This window comes from Schistocerca serialis, chromosome 1 (genome assembly GCF_023864345.2).
Source record: "Schistocerca serialis cubense isolate TAMUIC-IGC-003099 chromosome 1, iqSchSeri2.2, whole genome shotgun sequence".
NCBI classification, from domain to species: Eukaryota; Metazoa; Arthropoda; class Insecta; order Orthoptera; family Acrididae; genus Schistocerca; species Schistocerca serialis.
Window position 1 is genome coordinate 826692358 of NC_064638.1, and position 25066 is coordinate 826717423.

Genomic DNA, 25066 nt, shown 5'->3' on the forward strand with positions numbered 1-25066 from the left:
TTATCCAGGCAATTTCCTAAATTTAAGCCAGACAGTTAAGTACATCCGACCCATTTTGTGGAAGGATTCAATCAAGCTTTGCCAAAGAATTGGGAAGATACTAAAAAGATCGAATTTGCTATGGGGTACCTACTAGGAGAGGCATCAGAATGGGGAACCGCAAAATATCGAGAATTTTTCTTCTTGGGGAAACTTCCGAAAGAAATTTAAAGAGAAATACTGGTCTGCCAGTGCACGAGAAAAGGTAATATCAGATCCATAGGACCCGGGAGAAGTCATATATCCCCCAGGAATGTTAACATTCTGTGTTAACAGGCAGAGTGATGACTGTCGGATCCCGAGTTGTTTTTGGTGTTTCTTCCAAAATAGTTTTCCTGCACCGAATTCCTTTAAAATCTTAAACTATTCTGTCATCTATTCCTAAAATCTTTCCAATAATTTTAGTACTTAGAAAACCGGATATAACAATCAAGTAGAAAACTATCCAGGTGAATCACAGAATAAGAAGGAAATTGGTATTGACATGAAAATAAAATAAATGGAATATTATGTTTGTAGAAAATACAATAATGTGACTAGTTGAACAACTAATATACTGTAGTGTATAGATTTTTTATTTTGTATGGAATACTTTATACCTTTTGTGAGATGTGGTATAGATGGAAGGGTTTGTATCAATTTTGAAAGGGTTGGTTGCATAGATAAAAGCATGGTTTACGAGAACACATAAATCATGGCTAACACAAAACATACATCACACCTTTCAAACAACCGTCACAAACATGTGTGTCTGATTCTTCATAACTTGCCGTTTCCATAGGGTTGCTAAGATTTCCTTTGGGACCTCAAGGGTGAAGGTGGGGATGTCCATTCTGTAGGAGACGATTTAACACCAAACCTCCTCTGGCGTCTCACTCAAGTACCTATGAAGAGAGGATCCTGGAGAAGAGAGGTGGGAAGGGTTTCCTGTCTTTGAGGCTATCTTCTTTCTCTTCTTTGATATTAGCAACCACATCTATTTTTTTACTTTCTTACTTCTCATTTGAGGAACTATCTATTTTTTCCCTCTTTCCATATTCACTACCTTCTATTGCTGAAGTCCTTCCTTGTTTCCATGGTTTCTAATAACCTATATCTTATCTTTAGATAAGAAGGCTGAAGAATCAGACTACATGAACACACATCCGCATACACACAAGAATACCCTTATACACAAACTTTGAAATTACAGACAACAAACCTGTCATGATGTGAGAAACTGCCAAGTGTTGTAGGGGGAAAGATATGTGTACATCTGGAGATATGCACACATCATTTTTATGATGGTTCTACATCATTTTTTTAAAATTTTATATATACAAAGAGGGGTATATAAAGAAAGAATAATGGCAATGAACTCACGTGCAAAGAGAGAAAAGAGCATGTGAGTCTGCGGAATAACTATAAAGCAGTAATGAGCATGGGATAGGCAAGGAAGAGGCGTGAGCAAAGAAGGAGAATGTAAGCAAGAGTGGCATTGATCGTGATAGTCATTTAAGAAAAGTCATTATAATAAATACTCTGATAAAGTGATGAATAGTAGGATAGTGGGACTTGTATTATAGGTAGACATAGTATCTACTAAGAGTATAGAAGTTGAGTAGAAGAGGAGGACTCTAGGGAATAGATGATGTATTAAGAAGTGAAAGTGAAGTTTGAGACAGATTTTTATCTTAACCAGAAAATACTTGATTAGGTTATACATAGAAGTGTACACTAGGCTAATGGACAGTGAGGCCTACTCAGAAAAGATAAAGGGGGCGTACCCGGAATTTACTGAGTATACAGGGCAGGCGTACCTACATGGAGATAGGATGACCTGTGGCCTAAAAAATAGGAATGTTTTATAAAGGGGCGTACCAACCAGAATGGAAAGAGGAAGAGCACTCAAAAGGTCAACACTCAAGTAAGGTATACGTACTGATCCTAGCAGAAGGGGACAGTATTGTGACAGAAGTCACACATTTTATAGGAATTATCCTAGAAAGTGTGAATTCTATACAAAACTAGCATTATTACATTTCATGTAAATAAATAAGTGTCAAAAAGAATGCTTTCCTTTTTCCCAGAGTTCCTCCAAACTACAAAAAATAATAGAACTAGTACATACTAATGAAAAGGTAGCACAAAGAATAAGACTAGAAAATAGATTAATCAAGTGTCATAAACACCTAAATTAGAAATAAGGAAAGAGTCCTCATGATTCCTAAATACTAGCCAATCTTACTAAATCACGAATAAACACTCAGGTCTTGATACCAAAGTAAAGTGAGAATAGAATAAAGAGATACTCAGCTAAAGATTGTTCTAGAGAAAACAAAAAGTTGTTATTGAAATGGAAGATGTATATATAAACCTATGAGGGAAATGTATACCGCTAAAATGTAAAATGTTGTTATGTGCGATACTACGAACATAATGATTATGTATAAAATATCACGTGTTCGTGAGTGGGGAGGATATTGCTGAGGCATTTATCATAGCAGTGCAATGCCAACTGTCTACCCATTTCATAGGAGCCTGCTACCAACATCCAGAGCCTCAAAAGTCACTTCATTCTGCACCAATGCGTTGTCATGGAAATGTTTTCCTGCCAAATGCTTTATGAGATGGAAGAGATTGTCACAAATGCTAGCCAGATTTCTCTCTCTTTTCCGCCTTGAACTTATTACTGATGAGAGAGAGAGTAGACTTCGAGATCTGAAAGTGTTCTGAAAAACTAATTCACAGTTCATGAAGAGAAACAAAGAGCTCTCAGGATTGTTGCATCTCGCGCACTGTATACGGTCTGCCGACAGACCCTGTGCTTCCCACGCCCTTGCGTCTTACACTGTTACACTGTGGTAGTGACACTTGAGCAGCAAGTGATCAGGTCATTGTTACAAAGGGGTGCAGTGGATTATTGAGAAAAATTAAGTGAAATTCATAACATAAAATACTGTAGTGGACAGCACTACATATGTACTTGCTTATTGAGTCTGGACAAAGAATAAGATATGGAATAATAATATGGGCACAAAATTGTAGTTTGTAGTACGAATTGACCAAAATTCAATTTAAGCAGTAGATTTGTTGACATACTTCAGCAAGAACCAAATGTCTAGTATTGATTAACCGAGTTATCGGTGTATCAGATATCAAAATAACGGGGTTTACTGTATTTGTTTCGTAATGGTGATGGTACGTTTCAAGATGACAGGTCCCTGTTCACACAGATCACATCACCCAGGACTGGTTCTGTGAGCAAGAGTGTAAACTGGCACATCTCCCCAGGTGACCAAAGTCACCAGATCTCAACATTATTGAGTCTTTGTGGTCTACTTTGGAAAGAAGGATGTATGTTCGCTGTCCGCCTCCATCGTTATTATCTGAACTTGCCACTATTTTGCAGGAAGAATTGTGTAAGATTCCCTATATTTATCCCCTCCCAAATGTCTGGAGCTGTTGTGGGTTCCAAAGGCTTTCTTACAGTGTATTTAGCATGGTAACATGTTACATTTTTGGTATTTCCATATTTTTGTCCACCGACTGTATTACCAATATGTGTGATGGTATCGTTGCAATGGTCATCTCACGGTTTGCTAGCAGTTTCTACATAAATGATGATAATGTCAATATGTAAACTGCAGTAACATACGATTTTAGAATGGAACTGTTGACAGCTATTCTCTGTTAATAAGTAATAGTGGCTGAGGGCACAAATTAGTATGGCATACAACTTTTTTTCTTTTTGTCTGCCAACACAGCTAGGGAACAACAGCTGAAAATTATACTGAATGACAAAGTGTGCATTTTGTAGTTGTTTTGGATCATCATTTATGCAGAAGACTAATGAGGACCATTTTGCTCATGTTTTGCATGGAAGTGATGGTTGCAGATGTAAAAATTGTGCCTGGATTGCCTGTCCATACAAGTACTGGAACCATCATGTTTTGCAGCACTGCTACATTTTGATAGGAGCTTCGACAATTATTTGCTTTACTAAGGCACTGAGACTAGTGGAAAAAATAGTGTAACTCCAGTGGGACAATGCACCGTATCATATTAACTCAATGGTCAGTCATCCACTTCAATCATTAAGTGATTACTCAAAACTAAGAAAAATATGAAAAAGGGGGGGGGGGGGGGAGGCAGAGAAACATTGTATGACAATGACTTTCTCCAAATCTCCAACAATGCTCGAATAGCTTGTGGACAGTAGTAATCATCCATCAGTGAAAACAAAGGAAAGGGATAAAAGAAAGATAATTGATTAGTTAATTAAGATAGTCAGTGAAAATTTTGTATGAGGATATGATGAAAAACAAGAAGACAAGACAATGAACTGACGATATACAGCACCAGAGAAGTTAGAAGTGGCAGAGAGGATTGTCAGCAAGACAGAAATGAACAATGAAAGTAAGCTGATGGCCTGTTGCAGTCAGAAAGTAAGTACATGCTGTAGAGAAGCTGGTGTGTAAGAATTAAATGAAGGAGTACAAAATTACTAACTTCAGACAGTGTAACAGAAATAAACATTAAAAACTGGTTGTCAACAGAAACAGTATAACAGATAGAAATATTACCAGCTTCTTTAAATCTTCATGTAGCCAATCCATAAGTACAGTGAGGAATTCATTTGAATCTTGTTGTTGAGATGTTCGAAACTGCTCTCGGAAACGTCCAACCACTGCCTAAAACAGAAGAAACAGAACTAACAGTACTGGAAAGCTACCCCATAATTATAAAGAGTTTTCTATAATTTTCAAAAAATAATTATCAAATTCAGAGATACAGATACCAAGATTCAAAATTATAACAAGTTTTAATCTCTATTGACATCCCATGATACAAAATACCTCCTTGTGCATTTATATTACAATGTCCTGCTACACATTTATTGTCTGAAGGTTGAACCACCAGAGTAAGATGTGTGAAACTTTTTATGTGGAAGTTCAAAAGCAAGAAAAACTACTGACAAGACATGCAGCAAAAATTAGTAAATATCTAAACTCTGACAAGATACACGAATTATTTCAAGTAATTATAATAAACACGTTTAAGGTGAAATACAACTTCTCAGTGGCAAAATACACAGCCAGTATATAGTAATGCCCTAGGCAGTATGGTTGTATGAAACTGAATCCATTCAGTGCTTTAATTTCAACGCTGACAAAAAATTAACTTATGATATGGTTGGAGAGTTTTGAAGGTGTTTGCAATTGTTGTTATGTAACACTGATATACAAATGGATTTTTTCCTTGAACATGCTCAATGGAAGAAAATCACTGAATTTATATTACTTAATACTTACCGAAGTTAAGAGTAATATGGATAACCATACAACAAAATTAACATTACTAGGCAATAATGAAGATGTGAATACCTGATTTATCTGTTGAATTTTTAGAGATGGCCATCCTAATAATAGCATCAGGGGAGAAGAGCTGCTCAGTTTAACAACAAGTCTTTCACAACATATTTGTTGTATTAAATGTTCTCAAATGCACTGGCGTAGAAGTGCCCACTGTGACCAGATATTCCATTGAAGTGAATGATGAAATGTCACTTTTGGTCCCACTGTGGATTTTTGAACAGACATCATGATGTACGAAGTGTGTTCAAAAAATTCCGGAACATTCGTAATTTTGCACCAATGGCATGTTGGAGCGAAACTCACTTATGGTTCAGTGGTGTATGGAGTACAGCATTGTGTCACACAGTTTTTGAATTTTGAGATGGCAGAGTTAGAGGAGCAATGTGTCTGCATTAAATGTTGCATGAAACTCAAGAAAACATTTACAGAGACACGCCAAATGATGGAGAAAGCCTACAGTGACGAGTGCTTAACGCCGTACTCAGTGTTACGAATGGTTCACATGGTTTAAAAAAGGCTGGATGAAAGTTAAAGATGACCCTTATTCAGGACGCCCTCAGATGTCTGCCAATGACGCTCATGAGAGGAATGTCACCGGAATTGTGTGTACCATTTGAAGACTGACTGTCTGAGAGACTGCAGAAGAATGTAACCTTTCAGTTTGAACATGTCATGAAATTCTGACACAGCATCTTGGAATGCATTGTGCTGCTGCCAAATTTGCCCCATGGCTCATGAGTCAATACCAGAAAGACTTTCACCTCACAATTTGTGAAGAGCTTTTGGATTGAGCAAATGAGAATGACATGTTCCTAAAGAGTATCATAACTATTGATGAGACATGTCTCTATGGTTATGATGTTGAGACTAAGGTTCAATCATCACAATGGGTCTGAAAAGGTTCTCCAAGACAAAAATGTTCTTCAGGTCAGGTCAAATGTCAAAGCCATGCTGACATGCTGATAATTTTCTTGGACTTTAAGGATTAGTTCATCATCAATTCATGTCACAGGGACAAACTGTTAATTGATTGTAGTGTTGGGACGTGTTGCAATGCCTGTGAGGAAATGTGAAATGGAAACAGCCTGAAATGTGGCAAGACAATTCACAGTCCTTGCACATGATAACACTTCTACACATTCATGCTCAATAAATGAAACCACTGTGCTGCTCTATACTCTCCAGACCTGGCCCCTATGAACTTCTTTTTTTATTTCCAAAGTTGAAAACCCCATTGAAAGGACAAAGATTTGCAACAATAGATGACATAAAAGAAAACTTGCAGATGGCGCTTCGGAATTCAGTAGGCACACAAAGACTGCTTCCAGAAGTGGAAACAGCATTGCGAGTGGTGTATCAATTGTGGAGGAGAGTATTTTGAAGGAGACCATGCACAATAAGTAAAAGGTAAGGGAAGAAAAATCTTGTGAACAAAGTTCCAGAATTTTCTGAAAAGACCTTGTATAATATGGGATACATTCCTATGCAGACTGTAGTGTCAAGCACCTATTAACACACATTGATGAGTGGGAATCCTGTTATCTCTGTTAAAGTTGTTCACACACATTCTAATTTATACAGCCTCTTTGATGACCGAGCCTCAGTAGTTTGAAGTGTGGGCTAGAATCCGTCCGTATCTTCTAAAACAAGTTTTGGTGCCAATTTATAAGGCTAGATTTCGAAACTTGATATGTGTTGATATTCAGTACAACAGTGGGAAACAATTCAAACAGACTTTCCTACGTAGCTACTGCTACATTCTTACAGAATATTATACTCGCCTGGGACTCTGAAGCCAAACCTACTCTGCACAGGATGTAACATCTATTTCATTTTCTTAGGTGGCTGGAAGATGATTTTAGTCTCATGTTGTATGTCAAATTTTACTTGATGCTGCTTCACTACATGGAAGGAACATTGTGTGATGATTAGGTTAGAGTAGATTTACTTTAATTCCAATTTATCCACAGTGAGGAGGTCCTCCAGAATGTAGAACATGTCAGAAAAACAATAATACGTGACAAATATTTACAACTAAAACAAGTAAACTAATGAACATTCCACAGGTCCCAAGTAGAATAATCATCTCTCTCTCTCTCTCTCTCTCTCTCTCTCTCTCTCTCTCTCTCTCTCTCTCCTTTTTATCTTATTTTTTTAAAATGAATACTATATGAAAGGATCATTTTACAACACTAATTTTCTAAGATCGCATTAATGCACTGAATTTAAAATTTAAAAAATATATTTTTTTGATTTATAAGGTAATAAACATGTAATAGAACTACTACAATACTTATTTGCAATGAACGCACTTCTGCACTGAAATGGAGCACAATGTAGATTGTACTTCACACACACACACACACACACACACACACACACACACACACACACACACAACAATAAATAAATAAATTTGTTGGTTCTACTAAGAAATTCGTCAATGGAGTAGGAGGAGTTGGCCACCAATAAATCCTTTCAGCTTCTCTTAAACTGAATTTCACCAGTTGCTAAGCTTTTTATGGCTTCTGGTAAGTTATTGAAAATGTGTGTTCCTGAATAATGCACACCTTTTTGTAAATGAGTAAGTGACTTTAAATCCTTGTGAAGCCTATTCTTATTCCTAGTATTGATTCCATGAACTGAGCTATTGGTTTGAAAAAGTGATATATTTTTAATGACAAATTTCATTAAGGAATAAACATATTGGAAAGCAGTAATTAGTATCCCTAATTTCATAAACACACATCTGCAGAATGTTCTTGAGTTCACACCAAATATAGCTCTTATTGCATGTTTTTGTACCCGGAAAACTTTAGGTTGTCTTGATGAATTACCCCAAAAAATAATCCCATGTGACATAATGGAGTGAAAGTAAGCATAGTATGCCAGCTTTTTCATTTTTATATCCTCTATGTCTTGAGTTCACACCAAATATAGCTCTTATTGCATGTTTTTGTGCCTGGAAAACTTTAGCTTGTCTTGATGAATTACCCCAAAAAATAATCCCATGTGACATAATGGAGTGAAAGTAAGCATAGTATGCCAGCTTTTTCATTTTTATATCCTCTATGTCTGAAAGAATTCGCATTGCAAAGATATTTGTTTAGACACTCCAGCAGTTCTGTGGTGTGCTCCTGCCAGGTGAATTTATTATCAAGCTGTAATCCCAAGAATTTAACACTGTCCACTTCTTCTATCTGCTTGTCGCCATATGTTAGGCATATACTCGTGGGACACTCCTTACAAGTTCTGAACTACATGTAGCATGTTTATTCAAAGTTTAGTGACAAAGAATTGGCTAGGAAACAATGATTAATGTTCACAAATATTTTATTAGCTGATATTTCTAAGACTACACTTGATTTGCTATTTATTGCAATGTTTGTATCTTATGCAAACAAACTTGGCATCTGGTAATGTTACTAATGAAAGGTCATTCATATACACAAGACTAGTTTCTGATTTGCATTTTCTGAAGAGAGTTGACTCAATTTTATGTGCCTGACAGCCAATTTGTCCAAACATAGATATTAGATGGTTTATTTTGGTGTGAGATGGCTACTGTCAAGTTTTCTTGGCTTCTGTCACTTATTTATGTTTGAGCCATAAAAGCACTGATCACCTGGCTGGTTTTCCTGCTTCATTTCAGTTACCTACAAATTTGAACATATTTCTCCCGAATCCTTGTCCTCTGTAAAAGTGCCAATCATTTCTCTTACACCCCAATATGGCGTTATATGTATCCAAGTATTGTCTGTGATAACCTTAGTTCACTTCATGAGCAACTTTACCTTTTCTCTATACTCTCACTTGCACTAGATTCTTACATTCTGCCGTAATAATGGTCATACTCACGAAAATCCAGGGAGGCAGTCAGCTTCACTCCTAGATAAAATTGGGATCTAGTCCACACTAAGTATCACTAGGTCTTGCTTTGCACAAAAATTGAATGACTTTCTGGCATATGGATGATTTACAAAAGCCATTTGCATGCTGGCCCGATGAAACAGATAGAATGTCAATCAATAATTTTGAGTATCAGACAAGAACCTATGTACCTGGTAGAACACAAGGAAATGATGCTTGACTGTCTGCACAAGCTCAAATGGGGCTTGTTTTGATTCTATTGCAGTCTGCATCTGTGTCTAGTCATATCACCCTCATAGTAGATGGCATTAATATCTTTACAGATGTGTTTCTTGCTGGTCCTTACAACCAGCAATTGTAATGAAAGTGCATCACACAAAGGCTTTATAAAATTGGAGCCAGCCTGTTCTATCAGGATATCACTCTTTAAGATAGGTGTCTTGATTTACTGTGCTTTTAGATCACTCAGATGTGATGTCCAAGAGATTTTCTTATCAAAGACAATGACCAAAAACTTCACAATGGTGTTCCTCAGAACTAACGTTGGTAGATTTGTAAATGCAGCTCTAACTGTGGAAATGGATGAAGTTTTTGATAGTGAAAACATGAAAATAGTGCACTGTCCACACCTTAACCTCTGTATGGATATCAGCAACTTCCGAGGAGGATCCAAAAACCACAAAATAGTCCAAAGTATACTAATCAGGCTCATAATGATATTAATGACAATAGCAAAGGTTGTAATGTTTAGAATGCTCACCTGAAGGACATGTTATCTAGTTCAGACCTGTCTCAAACAATTTCAACTCCTTATCTGAATCGGTAATGTGAAAGATCCATAAAAAAATGGGAAGACATCCTGTGATGTCCCAGTGGTGTAGCTTTCTGAAGATATTATGGCTCTTAGTGCTACAGGGTTTCTCAAGATTGAAAAATACGTGATGCTTATGTAGGAAAACCGCTTCCAAAAGGGTGAAGTTATCAATGACAGAATAATACCAATATCATTCAAAAAGTGATCCACAGATAAATACCTCCTCCTCCTGAGCCTAAATTGGGAAGAGCTAAGCAACTGTCTGGAGCTGGGAACTGAAACATGCAAACATTTTACCATTTGCTCCAAGGGCTGTTTTCTATACAGTTCATAAGGGGAGTGTTGTAATATCCAAATGTGCAAGAAGAGACCTTCCTTGGCTTCACAAGAGGGATTAGGATGGTTTTCTTCCACACATTGGGCAACTATCTCGTTCCAGCTAAACAGCATAGGGGGCACTACTTTTACTGCCCAATGAGGTATCACAGCACTGTTTAATGCACTGTACATGAGCAGATGCCATGCCATGAACAACAGACAATCCCAAATCCAGGTCTCACATCGAGAAAGGTTGGGTTTATAGAGTTTCTCATCCCTGGAACAAAAGTTACAACTGCCTCTCTCACTGATGACTCTGAGCTGCCTGAAGGCCAGTTGCTGAATGGCAGTAATGCTACATCTGTCAAGTATTCTTCTATGTCTCTTGATCTGGTACACAGACTTGCACTAGGCATTAGTGCACCTCCTACTGAACGCAAATACCCTCTAGATAGTCTCTCCTGTGAACCTGTGGCAACTTACACAAACCAAAAATTACTGATTATCTTCAGTTGTGATTTAATTAATGCCGAAATGTCTAAACGAAGTTACTTTCTAACAAAAATCTGGGTGAACTCAAAATAAAATGTATAATTTCTTTTCCTTGTATTTGTGATTATTTGCTCTTGTTAATGAAATATACTACCTTGCATACATTTTGCAAGACAACTGGCTAGGTCCTTTTAAGCTGCTTAAAAGATAGGCAAGTACTAATAGGCACAGTAAAAGAGAGTAATGCATTTTCTGTTTTAGTTGTGTAACTATAACATTTACATTCTTTTGTCTGATTTTCAAATGTGTCCACACTATATAAACATTACGAGAAGCCATATAGGCTTAGAATCTCGTCAATACATGTGCAAGTTCAGGAGACTACTGAGTAGTAATCAGAAGAACTTATATGGAGAACAGTACAATTTTCAATTTTCCTTTCCCAAAATTGTCTAAAATACAAAACAAACAATTTTTTATTTGTGACTTTCGATCTGCCTATAATTTTAGCTTTTGCCAATGATTATCTGCAGGAAAGGCCAGAGCACTGATTCAAACATATTCCATATGATAGCTGGATAGCCCTACAACTAGATTACAGCAGCAAACCGTTTAACTATTAAGCTCATGAAGAGACATGCACACAATTTCAATAAAATAGGAATGCCAGAGGTGGACAATAGCAGTCATACACTTTATAAAACACTAAGTGTAAAATTCCACAAGGATTTATATTAAAATAAAGTCAACAAATGGTTAAAATAACCGAGAAATATCATTTGGTACGTTTTGCAATTACAATATCTCATGCTGTTTCCCTTGAAGACTAGGAGCAAGCTGATTCTGTACAGTCACACTTAATATTACAAAATGATCTTCTGGGTGACTGTAACTGCGGCGAATTTATTCAGAGAACATGAGCAGTTAAAGTATTTTGTAAAGTACAGATTTACACGATCAGCAGAGGCCTCTTCAAAGATCTTTTAATTCTTGCACTCATTTCACAGCAAATTTAATTCTTAAATGTAAACTCACCAGATAAAATATTAGTCATACCCTTAAAAGTGCATGTTGGTCACTTGGGACCACTGTAGATGGTGTAGTGCTGGTACCGTGCAGTCACAGGATCTTCCAACACAGGTGTTAGCCTTGGCAGTGAGATGGTGTGTATATGGCAGTTGACTGTACGGGATTTCACAGCGAGATAGTTTGAAAAGAGAATAGCAGAAAGAAGCCATCATGTTTTGTTGTGCCCAGGACTAGACTGTTAACGAAGTTGCCTGATTTGTTGGTGTTCAATGCGAACTGCCCACAGTGCCTACAAGGAATGGTATACCACTTGCAGCTTTGAATATGTGATAAGAATAGCATTTATTAAAAGATTCTGACCAAGAGGGACCAGAGCTGAATGCTGCACCTTGTCAATGACAATCAGTTTCAAAGCTGACAGGGATTATGGTTGTCAGTGAATGCAGGTCTGTCTCAACCAACTTGAGAGTGAAAACAGTGAAGGGAGTTGGATCCAACAGACATCGGGAGTTCAGTACCCTGCAAGGGGACACTGATAACAGCTGCACATAAAGCTGCATGCCTTCAGACGCAACACAAAAATTGGACAGTAACTGGCTGAAATTGTGCAGTGTGATCTGAAGAGTTGTGACTTTGCCTATTTCTAGACAATGCAAGGCATCAAGGGAAATAGTGGCCCAATAAGGCATTGAACTCATATTGTGTGGAGGGTATACTTCAGGCCAGAGGTGATTCCCTGATTTTTTTTTTTTTTTTTTTTTTTTTGGGGGGGGGGGGTTTGTGCAATCGCTTGGGTCCACTGATTCAGGTTACTGTAACATGAACCAGGATGTTTATATTAACATTCTCAGTAATCTATTGTTATCTTTTTTTCTACATCTTCATGATTAGTATAGTGTGGCTTCCAAGATGACAACAGCTGTGTACTCATGGCTGAAAATATATGATCCCAATTTGAAAAACAATCGAACAGCATGTCACACCCAGATTGTCCTGATACATATCTGATTTTAATTCTACAGAAAAGGTCTGGCTCTATGTATACCAGTAAGTGAAACTTAACAATCAATATCCCTACATTTTGCTTGCTCTATGGGATTTAATCATCAATCAAAGGTTTCAACTGGATAAGGGCAACACAAACCAACCTGAGAACACTCTTTCTCAGCAAATGGAGGTAATCATCACAGTTGGACGTGGTGCTGCATGTTATTAGTGTGCTGTTCCCTAAAAATTGACTAATTTTTTGGCTGGTGTACCTCTTTGTTGATATCAATAAAAATCATTTTCAATTTCACTTCATTATTGGCATAACACAATGAAGAAAAGTAATTTCCACATCAAATTTGCCTTCTCATCTAGGATTAAAGGTGGGGACATCTCCAGGAAGTTCTCACCGGATATAAAACAAGAAATTTAGAATCACTATAAATTCAAAAGAAAATTAAAAACATACTTTATTGGTTGGTTGGTTGATCTTGCAGGAGGGGAGAGAGCTCATCAGTCCAATCGGATTAGGGAAGGATGGGGAAGGAAGTGCCCTTTCAAAGGAACCATCCCGGCATTTTCCTGATGCGATTTAGCGAAATCATGGAAAACCTAAATCAGGATGGCTGGACACGAGTTTGAACCATCATCCTCCCGAATGTGAGTCCAGTATACTAAGCACTGCGCCACCTCGCTCGGTCATAGTTTATTAGCTGCGTCTACAAATTATTCATTTATCTAAACTCACGGATTGATTGCTCTTGCTGGCTGCTTGACAAATAGCAACTCTCATAGTCAGGCTGAGTTCCGACGCAATGCTCGGTGATGGATGCTAAGGTATGATCAAATTTCAAGACAATTCAGATGAAGATCAGTAGTCACTGCAGTTTCTCGCAGTCCGTTTCTGTTTCAGATATTTTGCAAGCAGTTGTTTAGTGGCGGGGCAACACTATTCATATAAAATTGGGAAACTGATTATATCTGAGATAATTCATAGGTATGCAAAGTTATCTGGTCAGAATTAAAAGAGATTCTGATGCTAACACCAGATGAAGAAACATGGGTTGAAATATCTCAATGTTTCCTCATCATTGCATCAGAGCTCTTGATGGTAAACATGTCAGAATACAAACTGTAGAACATCATTCTTATTAAAGAATTGTTAAGGCTTTCGTGGCCACTTGTTGACAAACTGCCTATTGGCTTCTGTCTCGGGTTCTTCGGCCGACGTTCATCTAATGATTTTACTGACGTTTCACCAGCACGAGTGGCTGGCATTGTCAAAGCTTCACCCTCCAGTTCACCACCGGCAATGGAGGGTGAAGCTTTGACAATGCCAGCCACTCGTGCTGGGGAAACGTCAGAAAAAATCAATAGATGAACATCGGCCGAAGAACCCGAGACAGAAGCCAATAGGCAGTTTGTCATCATTCTTATTCTTCACTTACAAAAATTGTTTCCCTAAAGCTGTTGGTGCCTTGCAATTCTACCTTTTGGCTGGGTGGACATTCATGCTTATAGAAAAGGCAGTGACCAGGAATTTTCAGGTTCCATTCTATATTAAAAACTCATTGCAAAGTCTTAGGACATCCCAAAACAAAAACCTTTAACAGAAAATCATGACATTACACTTCCTTACACGATCACACGTGGTGAAGTATTTGGGCTGATGGAAAATTTAATGAGATCCTATGGCATAAAGCAGCTGATTTATGAACAAACTATTATTTACATATTGGCTAATTTTAGCACATATGTACGTTGAGTGTACTTTTGGTATCATTTGTAGTACTTGGAGAATACTACGTAGCCTATTACATATCAGTGTGGATCAGTCACATCGTAAAAGTGACTACAGTACTTCACAACCATGCTGGAATGAGAGAAGGATTGAAACACAAAGACATTTTAGAGAGAAAGCTTAAAAGTGTAAATGGCATCCACAAATGATGGCCCACTTCACCAGCAGATAACGTTCAGGCTAAATTTACCAACTACGTTTTTTAATGAAGGTAGACTTGAATATTCCTTGTTACTTGTTAGCAATAAAGTTTCTCTTACTCATATTTTTACCTTGAGTCATTTCGCTCACAGAAGATCAAAACCAATTCTTCCGTGCTTGCCACCTCAAAATTTTATTTTTATATAGTTCCAACACTATATTCTGAATTACTGACCTTTTTTCTACTTCATCAAATAGCAGCTCGATGACACTACTCTCACTTTTAGTTTCACTCATTTTTTGTAACATCCACCAAGCAACATTAACAGAAACCCAAACAAACTGCACCTGGTGACAACAGGAATGCACAGCCGACTGAACAGCACAAGGGTGCTATGCGTCTTTCTAACTGTGTGGCAATACATGTTTATCTGCATCCAGAGATGCACACTGTGTTAACACATGTCAACGTGTGCTAATGTGATGGGCTGTAGGTTGAAAGTTAGATGTTTAAACACACGAATCAAAAACACGCATTGGATTTCAATCAAGCGAACATAGCCTTATTCTCTGATGAATGCCATTTGGTCACGTAAATTTTAAGCTTCATTGGGGGGAGAGGGAGGGGCCGGGGGGGGGGGGGGGGGGTGAGCTATTAAATGTAAATGAAACAGCCGTTTCATTTTTCAAATCCCATTAATTTTCCAATGTTTAATGTCAACATAAGCAGTTTACAGCAGTTCAACAATAATCAGTTATTAGTGCAGTTTGGAACTGAGGGTTCATGTCTTGATGTATAGTTTGACTTGTTCCATATCTATACAGTTTGTGCTTCATGATGGTGTCATTATGAATGAACAGTCGAATGAATGAATGAATGAATGAATGAATGAATGGAGGTGGCCATAAAATTTATGAGGACTTATCTTCTGGCTTTTATATTTCTTCTTTGTGCAATGTCTAATAAATATTTACAGCATCACAGGTAACTTGAAATATAAGCGGTATCATACATGTAAGTGAAATGAGTAGGTGAATAATGAAAGTTGCTGATCAGATTAATAATCATTAGATGGGTTCAACTGTTTAAATTACACTCAGACTGAGTGCATTCAAACCAACCAACAGAAGCTCTCTGCAAACAGAAACCACAAGCTTAATGGAAACATTCAATGCAGATTTTTATGAATCTGTCAGTACACTGGCACAGGAAATCTTTGTCAATGCCTATACAGTGTATGCAAGAGTTACTGATTTTTGTAATTTTTTTTTTAGAAGTAGGTTAAACTTCAGCAATTATGCACAAAAGAGTCCAAATTAAGGGCACACCCTGCTGCTTCGTAATGAAGATTTGAAGATGTTCTTGCGGTGGAAGATTTACCAATTATAAATAAATTGAACGATTTTTCTAGGTCTATGCAGTTGCAGTGCATACTGAATGTATACTGTGATAGCTACATTGGCGTCCAAAATTAAAGCAACAAACTGCTAAGTCCCCAGCCTGTGTCTAATTCATGATATAATCATACTAACTGTTCACAGGTACCCGTATGGTTATGTTCTGCATGGAAGATTGCATTTCAGTCAAAGGAAAACCATGCCAATGATGAGATCAGGGCACCTATCAAATGGAGTAGTGTTTGTCGGGTAGTCCCACATCCACAATTGCGGTGTACTCAATCACAGACAATGCAGTATGCATAGAGAAGATGCTTACCAGACTCTCTGCAGTGGAGGGCCACAGGAAGAATGGAACCAGGACAGTGGCAAACTCATGTGGCCTGATGGCTTAATATGAATCGTTCTGTTGTTTCTCGGATGTGGCGACAGTTTATAGAGACTGAAGCAGTATCATGAAGACAAGAGCAAGGCCAACCACGTGTAACATCAGAAAGAGAGGACTGTTATTTGGCTGTAAAGGCATGACGGTACTGCCTTAGTCCTGCCCAGCAACTGGCATCGGACCTCACAGCAACCACTGGATGTGTTGTACTGTGGCATGGGGATGGTTTTGACAGAGTGGTGTTTATTTTCAGAGACCTGCAGTATGTGTGCCTCTGAAGTTTCTTCATAGAAGGGAATGTCTAGAGTGGAATCGTTAACATACCACCTGTACAGTCAAACAGTGGGCCAGTTGTCTTCTCACAGATGAGTCCCAATTTGGTCTGGAGAGTGGTTCTTGGAAGATTCGCATCTGAAGGGAATGTTGAACACAATTTTGAGACCCGAACATTGTGGATAGAGACCGACTGAGGAGAATCGCTAATGGTGTGGCCAGGGATAACGTTGACCACTCTAATACCTCTTCATGAAATTGTATGGGTGAATCAGAAAGGTTTAACTGCTGTCAGGTATCGTGACAAGGTCTTGGGACCTCATGTACAGGCGTTACGAGGTGCTGTGGGTCCAGACTTCATACTGACGGACGATAGTGCTAGACCTCACAGATAATGAGTGGTTGATGTTTTCTTGAAAACGGAAGATACTGCTCGTTCTTTAGATTTGAATTCCATAGAGCAGGTATGGGATGCACTAGGGAGACGGGTTGCATCACGTCAACATCCACAACCACTCTCCAAGACCCGCAAGCAGCTCCGCAGGAAAAAGGGGTATTATTGCCTCAACATCACATTGCTAACATTATTCACAGCATGCTCCGTTGTTGTCAGCCTGTATTGTTGCCAGAGGTGGTCACACCCTATAGTGAGCACATTAACCAGTTGTTGCAGTGTGTGTGAAAATCTGTTAAGTTGGGGGGGGGGGGGGGGGGGGGGGACACGACACATTTTCATCTACTGTTATGTATATTGCAGTTGTTTATGTTCTGTATTCTTTATGTTGTTTCTACTTTGGTATCACCTGTTTATGCTGTTTTGTGGCAAAATAAACACAATCTTGCAAAACTTCCATTTTTTGCTTTAATTTTGGACACCAGTGTATTTGCATACAAGATTTTGCAAAGATGTTCTGGCATTTTTTTAAAACAGATATTTTATGTAGGGCAACAAAACACAACAGCAATCCTAACAGGAACTGCTTTTTAACTACCAATTTTGAGGAAGAAAATAAGACATACACAAATACAAAGCTGAACAGTCAACATACCTTCAGGTCATCACACACAAAGTATCTGTATTGACCACTCCACAAACTCATTATAACAACAGCTACTGCCTCCACAATGCAGCCTCTTGTATCAGACTGTTTGTTTACATAGTTACGATACGTCCCCTGCACAAAAAATTCTTTGAGTTGAGAAGTATTACTGAGGCATTGTAAAATTGAGTTCATGTAGCACGTATTGCCAAGATTTTTCAATCCAGTTAATCCTCGCTCCTGGAAATGAAAATAAAATGGTGTTAGGAATGAAGTACAGGGGCACTCAATTAACAGAAAATACTCTGCCAAAAGATTTTCTGAAGTTAAGACCATTTATAAGCAATCAAAATCACTCCCAACCAAAATTTATCACCATTTACCAAAAGTCTCACGTTTATTACTGAAATGTAAGTTTACAGTATAAGAAAGTTTGTGCATATCCACATAATCTTTGTAAAGAATTTTTTTTTATGTGTTGTTTTTATCAGATAGAAGTATCATCCTCAGAAAATTATCAAAATGCTAACTTATAGAATGGAATTCAAATGAAGTAGGTAAATTACAAACAGTGATAAAACCACATTTTTAATGTCAGAAAATAATTACTTAGAGTCTACATACCTCTCTTCTCTCAGAAAAATACATATAATTTCTCTCATTGACTCTGCCTATTAATTTATTTCCAGAAAAAAAAAAAAAAAAAAAAATTATACGAGGGCATACTGGAAAGTAATGTCTCCAAATTTTTTATGAGGAACTCTTAAAACTTTTCAAATAAAACAAATGTTCCTGAGATTCTACATCTTTATTCTTCATGTCTACATATTCACCATGGCGACAAAGAAATTTTTCCCAATGAGAGACCAGTTTGTTGATACTGTCACTATAGAATGTCTGACTTTGTTGATGGAGCCACAATCTCACCTCTGATTGCACTGCTTCATCACTATCGAAGTGAAGTCTTGAGGCGTGCTTTATGTTTTGCAAACAGATGAAAATCGGGTGGGGCCAAGTCGAGACTGTATGGAGGACGACTGATGACAGTGAACCCCCAGGTGTGTTGGATTGTTGCAGATGTTGCAGCACTCGTGTGTAGTCTGGCAGTGGCATGCCGAAGGAGAAAGTGTATACGAACTCTTCAAATTCAAACTCAATTACAGAATGTTGTTTCTCAAACACTGACCATTACGTTACATACTGCCATGTTACACATTGCTATTTGGAGCCTTCTAGCAGCAGAGGGTGCAAATACATAAACATGAAGAATACAGATGTAGAATGTTAATAGCATTTGTTTTATTCAAAGAGTTTTAAGAGTTTTCACATACAAAATTTGGAGGCATTACTTTTCAGCACACCCTCGCACATTAAAATTGTGTTGCTGGACCAAAGTTCGAACCCAGAACCTTGTCTTTTGCTGGTAATACCCTTCCTAGCTGAGCTACCTAGCAATGAATTGCAACGTGCCCTCATAGTAACATTTCTGCAGTACCCCTGTCCTACTTTCTAAACTCCTTGGAAACTCTAATGTACACCTCTGTTGGACTAGCACCTGTGGCAGAAAGAATATTATAGAGAATGGGTTAACCACAAGTGAAACTTTCACTCTGTAGTACACATTCCACTTCAGAGTGAAGATTCATTGAAGTAACATTTATTTTCTCAGCAAAACTCATGATTGTTAATGTTTTAGTTAGGTACAGTCAATATTGTAATAAATGGGAGCAAATCTCTATTCCAGCAACATTACCAAATAAGTAACAAAGGAAACTGTTCTGTGGATACAACCATGTAATATAGGAAGACTAGTTAAAAATGGAATTTAAAATCTGTGATGTGCACCATGGTAGAAAGAGTCATCATTTGCTAATTAAGATGAGAAACAGGGGAGGCTAAGTGACAGCAGTGTTTTCCTCAAAGCCATCAGTCTTTCAACTGTTTTGATGCTTTCATTTAACTCTTGCTATTCTGAGCTAACATTGTCACTTCTCTCCAAGTACTGCACATGCGCACCCATGCAAGTTTCACTTTTTACCTCACAACACATTTCTCCTTTTATTTACTCCCTTTTTTCTTCCACAATTTTTATTGTCAGCAGGATAATTTACAGATAATACCTGACAGTAATGAACTCATTTCTGGCACATCTGTGCATGCACATGGGTGTGATGGTTCACCACAGCACGTTACCAAGGTACAACCAATACTTTTTTGTCCCATTCTGATCTGCTGGCTACCAGACTGTGAACATACGCTTTGATCCAAAATATTTTAACCTGTCAAAGATTCGTCCTGAAGAGGACCGGAGCAAGTTGGTCGAAATGTCGGCAACTTAGTCATTTTAATAGAAAACAATGGTGCAGCCCAACATCTAAAATTATTTTATCCAAAATCCAGCTTCCTGTTTGGCCAAGTTTCTTTTGGAGTCTTGGTTTTCAATGCCGTAATTGAAGATCGGTAAATTAGGTGGACTGCAGCTAACATTGCTTTTGCCTAGCATTTCGCAAATTTTCTTCAATGAATAGGCATCCTGCTTTTTCTCCTATCATAAGGTTATAATGCTCAGCTACTGCATTTTGTACTGGCGTTTATGATACGTAGTCTGATGTTGGGTCCCTTCCGTCTTAAAAAAAATTATCAAATTATCTTTCATATATATTTTCTGCTATTATGTGCATGTGAGTACATATTCATCTTCTAGTTTGGCTTTCAACTAGGTTTTGAAAGTCATGAATTAACTATGGTCCTTCATCTTTATGTCTAGTTGTATGTACACAAATACTTCCCTGGAATAGTCATCAATTAAGTAAAGAAGTATTTGCCCTACTTTGCATCATCAGTTCACAAAAATCTGAGTGTACTACAAACTATGCATGAAGTATTAAATACTCCCTCTTACAAAATGCCACTAACCAGACCTTTATGTAGTTCATGCTTCAGAATGCAGATGACCTATCTTTGACACAAGTCTGCAGTGTTTGATTGTAATACTGATTTTCTTTCAAAATTCTGGCCATATGTTTGGTCTATTAGGTATGTTCAATTTGCTAATGACACAATAGCAACTACCTTTTTAAAGGTGTCACAAATACAACAGTCCTGCTGTCACATAAATTCAAATGGCCTCCTTCTACTATTTTACCAACACACACTCCATTCATGCTCAGCTGAGGTATGTATAAAATGTTCTTTACTTTAAAGCAATATGCCTGATGTTTAAAATGAATTTGCCAAATAAATTCTGGGCAGAAAAAGTTTTCACTGCAGTCTACTTAACTAACCAACCCCCAACTAAGGCACTGAAAGACCAGATTGCAGAAGAAGCTGTGAAAAGCAAAAAGCAGGATCTTTGATACATTAAAATATTTGGATGCAAGCTCCTACATTCACATTCTTGCAATTTGTAGATAAAAACGGGACAAAAAGTAGAGTGTTTCTCAGTGTGAAAATTTTGGAGAATGGAAGGCCTATACACTTTTTGAACCAGCTCACCACAGAACCATAAAAGCGATGAGTGTTATGTGTGATGAAGCAACCTCAAAATATCCTTCTTTTTGATTTGCAGCTCCTTGTATTGGCTTCAAAATAGTATAAAGAAAAAACTGAGTCACACGAGCCTAGCTGATTATTTGGTCAATTCATGGACCTGAAGCAGAATTAAATAAAGACAAACGAACAAGAAGAAATTGATCCCAAGCCTGGGACTATCACACCAAGTAGGAGTTCGAGGAATACTAGCTACAGTGCAAAAAATTCTTTAACAAATGAAGTATAAATTGCAAATTCCCACAATTCTGCAGATACTGTTTCAGCTCTGTCATTTCTGTCCTTCAAATGTGAAAGTAAAGAGGTGTTTCACTCAAGTCTCTATCAATATCTGATAACAGTAGCAAGCTTTTTTCACTTCTACTAATCTGCTTCTGATGCCTGCTTTCGCCATACTTTGCTTGCTAGATAGTTTTAGTATCCCTCCCTACAGCTGATATCTATTGCCATGGTCACTCAGAGATGACTACATCCTCATTTGGACGAGTGCTGCTTATCTGCTTCCAGTGTTAAACTCCTGCAGCACATCTCAGTGGCAAACATATCATACCTATTCATGAACACATTCAGAAACTTGACAGTATCCACTAAACGTAAACAACTGCATTCTTTTATGAAAAAAAGTCAACTACAACATTAATTTTATATCCCAATCAGTAGAAATTGCACATCCACTAAATCTGTTTTACAAGACGGCCATGAAATTTTTGTAGTCAGCGACATTTCAGCATACTTGAACCACAGTTGATGCTTGCAACAAATGCATCACAGTATGGGACTGGTGTTGTTCTATCTTTTAATATGATGTCTGACAGATCCGAATGCTTGACACTACAGTTGACACTTGCAACGGATACATCATAGTATGGCAGTGATGTGATTCTCTCTCTTAAAATGATATCTGACAGATCCGAAAGACAGATTGCTTAGCAAATAAATAGAAAACAAACTTGGCAAGGGTCAAATGGAATCAAAAATTAAATTGACTGAACTTTATAAAACAGTAAAGAAATCACTCACTTGTGATGGTCAGGAGCCCTTTTAGAATACCAAATAATAACACAGAGTAAAAATAGAAATGAAGCTACAAAGACACTCATCAATTCAGGGACATTGATTATGAGAACTTATTTGGGGGCAGGCAGGTATCTACATCTACACAGATACTCTGCAAGCCACCGTACGGTGCATGGCAGAGGGTACCACTACTAGACATTTCCTTTCCTGTTCCACTCGCAAAAAGAGCAAGGGAAAAATAACTGTGTGCTTCTTACGCGCAACGTATGTTGGCAGCAGTAGAATCATTTGGCAGTCAGCTTCAAATGCTAGTTCTCTAAATTTTTTCAATAGTGTTCCTCGAAAAGGAGATTCGGGGATTCACATTTGAGTTCCTGAAGCACCTCCGTAACACTTACATGTTGTTCAAACCTACCAGTAACAAATCTAGCAGCCTACCTCCGAATTTCTTCGATATAGTCCTTCAACCCAACCTGGCACAGATCCCGAACACTCACACAATACTCAAGAATAGGTCGCATCAGTGTCTAATATGCAGTCTCCTTTACAGGTGAACCACTCTTTCCTAAAAATCTCCTAATAAAACCGAGGTCAACCATTCTCATTCCCTACCATAGTTCTCACAAGCTTGCTCCATTTCACATCACTTTGCAACGTTATGCTCATATATTTAAATGACTTGACTGCATCAAACAGGACACTAATAACATTGTATCTGAACATTAAAGGTTTGGTTTTCTTACTCATCTGCATTAACTTAGATTTCTCCACATTTAGAGCTAGCAGCCATCCATCACACCAATTAGAAATTTTGCCTAAGTTGTCTTGTATATTCCTACAGCCACTCAACTTCAGCATCTTACTATACACCACAGCATCATCAGTAAACAACTGCAGATTGCTGCCCACCAAATCATTTATGTATATAGAGAACAGCAGCCGTCCTATGACGCTTCCCTGGGTCACTCCTGACAATACTCTTGTTTCTGATGAACACTTACCGCCCACTGTTCAAAGTGCCGTCAATGCGAACAACAGGTGACTGAGACGTGTAACCAATGGCACCCCATACCATCACGCCAGGTGATATAACAGTATGGTGATGACGAATACATGCTTCCAATGTGTGTTCACCGTGATGTCACCAAACATGGATGTGACCATCATGATGCTGTAAACAGAACCTGGATTCATCCGAAAAAATGACGTTTTGACATTCGTGCACCCAGGTTCGTCGTTGAATACACCATCGCATGCGCTCCCGTCTGTGATGCAGTGTCAAGGGTAATCGCAGCCATGGTCTCCAAGCTGATAGTCCATGCTGCTGCAAACGTCATCGAACTGTTCGTGCAGATGGTTGTTGTCTTGCAAACGTCCCCATCTGTTGACTCAGGGATCGAGACGTAGCTGTACGATCCATTACAGCCATGCGGATAAGATGCCTGTCACCTCGACTGCTAGTAATAGGGGGCCGTTGGGATGCACCACGGCGTTCCGTATTACCCTCCTGAACCCACCGATTCCATATTCTGCTAACAGTCATTGGATCTCGACCAATGCGAGCAGCAATGTCACGATACGATAAACCACAATCGCGATAGCCTACAATTCGACCTTTATCAAAGTCGGAAACGTGATGGTACGCATTTCTCCTCCTTACACGAGGCATCACAACAACGTTTCACCAAGCAATGCCAGTCAACTGCTGTTTGCGTATGAGAAATCGGTTGGAAACTTCCCTCATGTCAGCACGTTGTAGGTGTCGCCACCAGCGCCAACCTTGTGCGAATGCTCTGAAAAGCTAATAATTTGCATATCACAACATCATCTTCCTGTCGGTTAAATTTCGCGTCTGTAGCACGTCATCTTCGTGATGTAGCAATTTTAATGGCCATTAGTGTATACATTCTGTACTAATTATAAACATTTGGACGAAGTAGTAATAGTAGTCTTAAAGAATCCATTTGGCTCTATTCAAAAAAGTTAACAAAGTCAGCCATTAATTAATTCCAATGTAATTACAGTTTCATCATCTGTTAATTTCATCATTTAAACAAATAATTCGGCTTAACCCTCGTGGTAGAAGGTCATGTTAAAAAGAACCAATTTTTCGATGTATTGAGTTAATTTAATGAGTTATGTTTTAATTGTAATTTCTGTAAATTAAACATTGAACAATGTATACTTTCAGTACCTATTATTGTGAGGATATATAAAGGCCCGATTTTTGGTCCCGAGATAGTCAGTCCATGCCCAATTTTCAGACTAGGAATTGGAGCTGGTTAGAACAACAACAATGCATCATCTTAACTGTGAAATAAGTGTTAAAACAATGACAGTGTCTGTTCAATACATACCATATTATTCTGCAAGTACTTTGAACTGCGAGTTAGGTTTTTACTGCTTGTAGACGCTCAATAGTAAACTACTGTGGCAGTACGCCGATGTTCGCGTGCAACCTATTAATGAGGCTTATCAAAATTGGCCAATAAGTAACTGGCAATATAACTGTGTAATACTGGGAGGTTGTGAACAGTGAAAGCAAAGAACTGTGAA

General features: G+C 38.1%; 1 protein-coding gene across 1 annotated transcript in view; it reads right to left on the minus strand.

The window, feature by feature from the left end:
• Positions 1-25066, minus strand: part of LOC126484584 (ubiquitin carboxyl-terminal hydrolase 8) — a 226077-nt gene that overhangs the window by 30897 nt on the left and 170114 nt on the right. Inside the window, exons 12-13 of the mRNA XM_050108150.1 lie at positions 17954-18184; positions 4605-4712 (exon numbers count right to left, since the gene is read on the minus strand). Coding sequence (XP_049964107.1) covers positions 4605-4712; positions 17954-18184 — 339 coding nt within the window. The remainder of the gene's footprint in view (positions 1-4604; positions 4713-17953; positions 18185-25066) is intronic.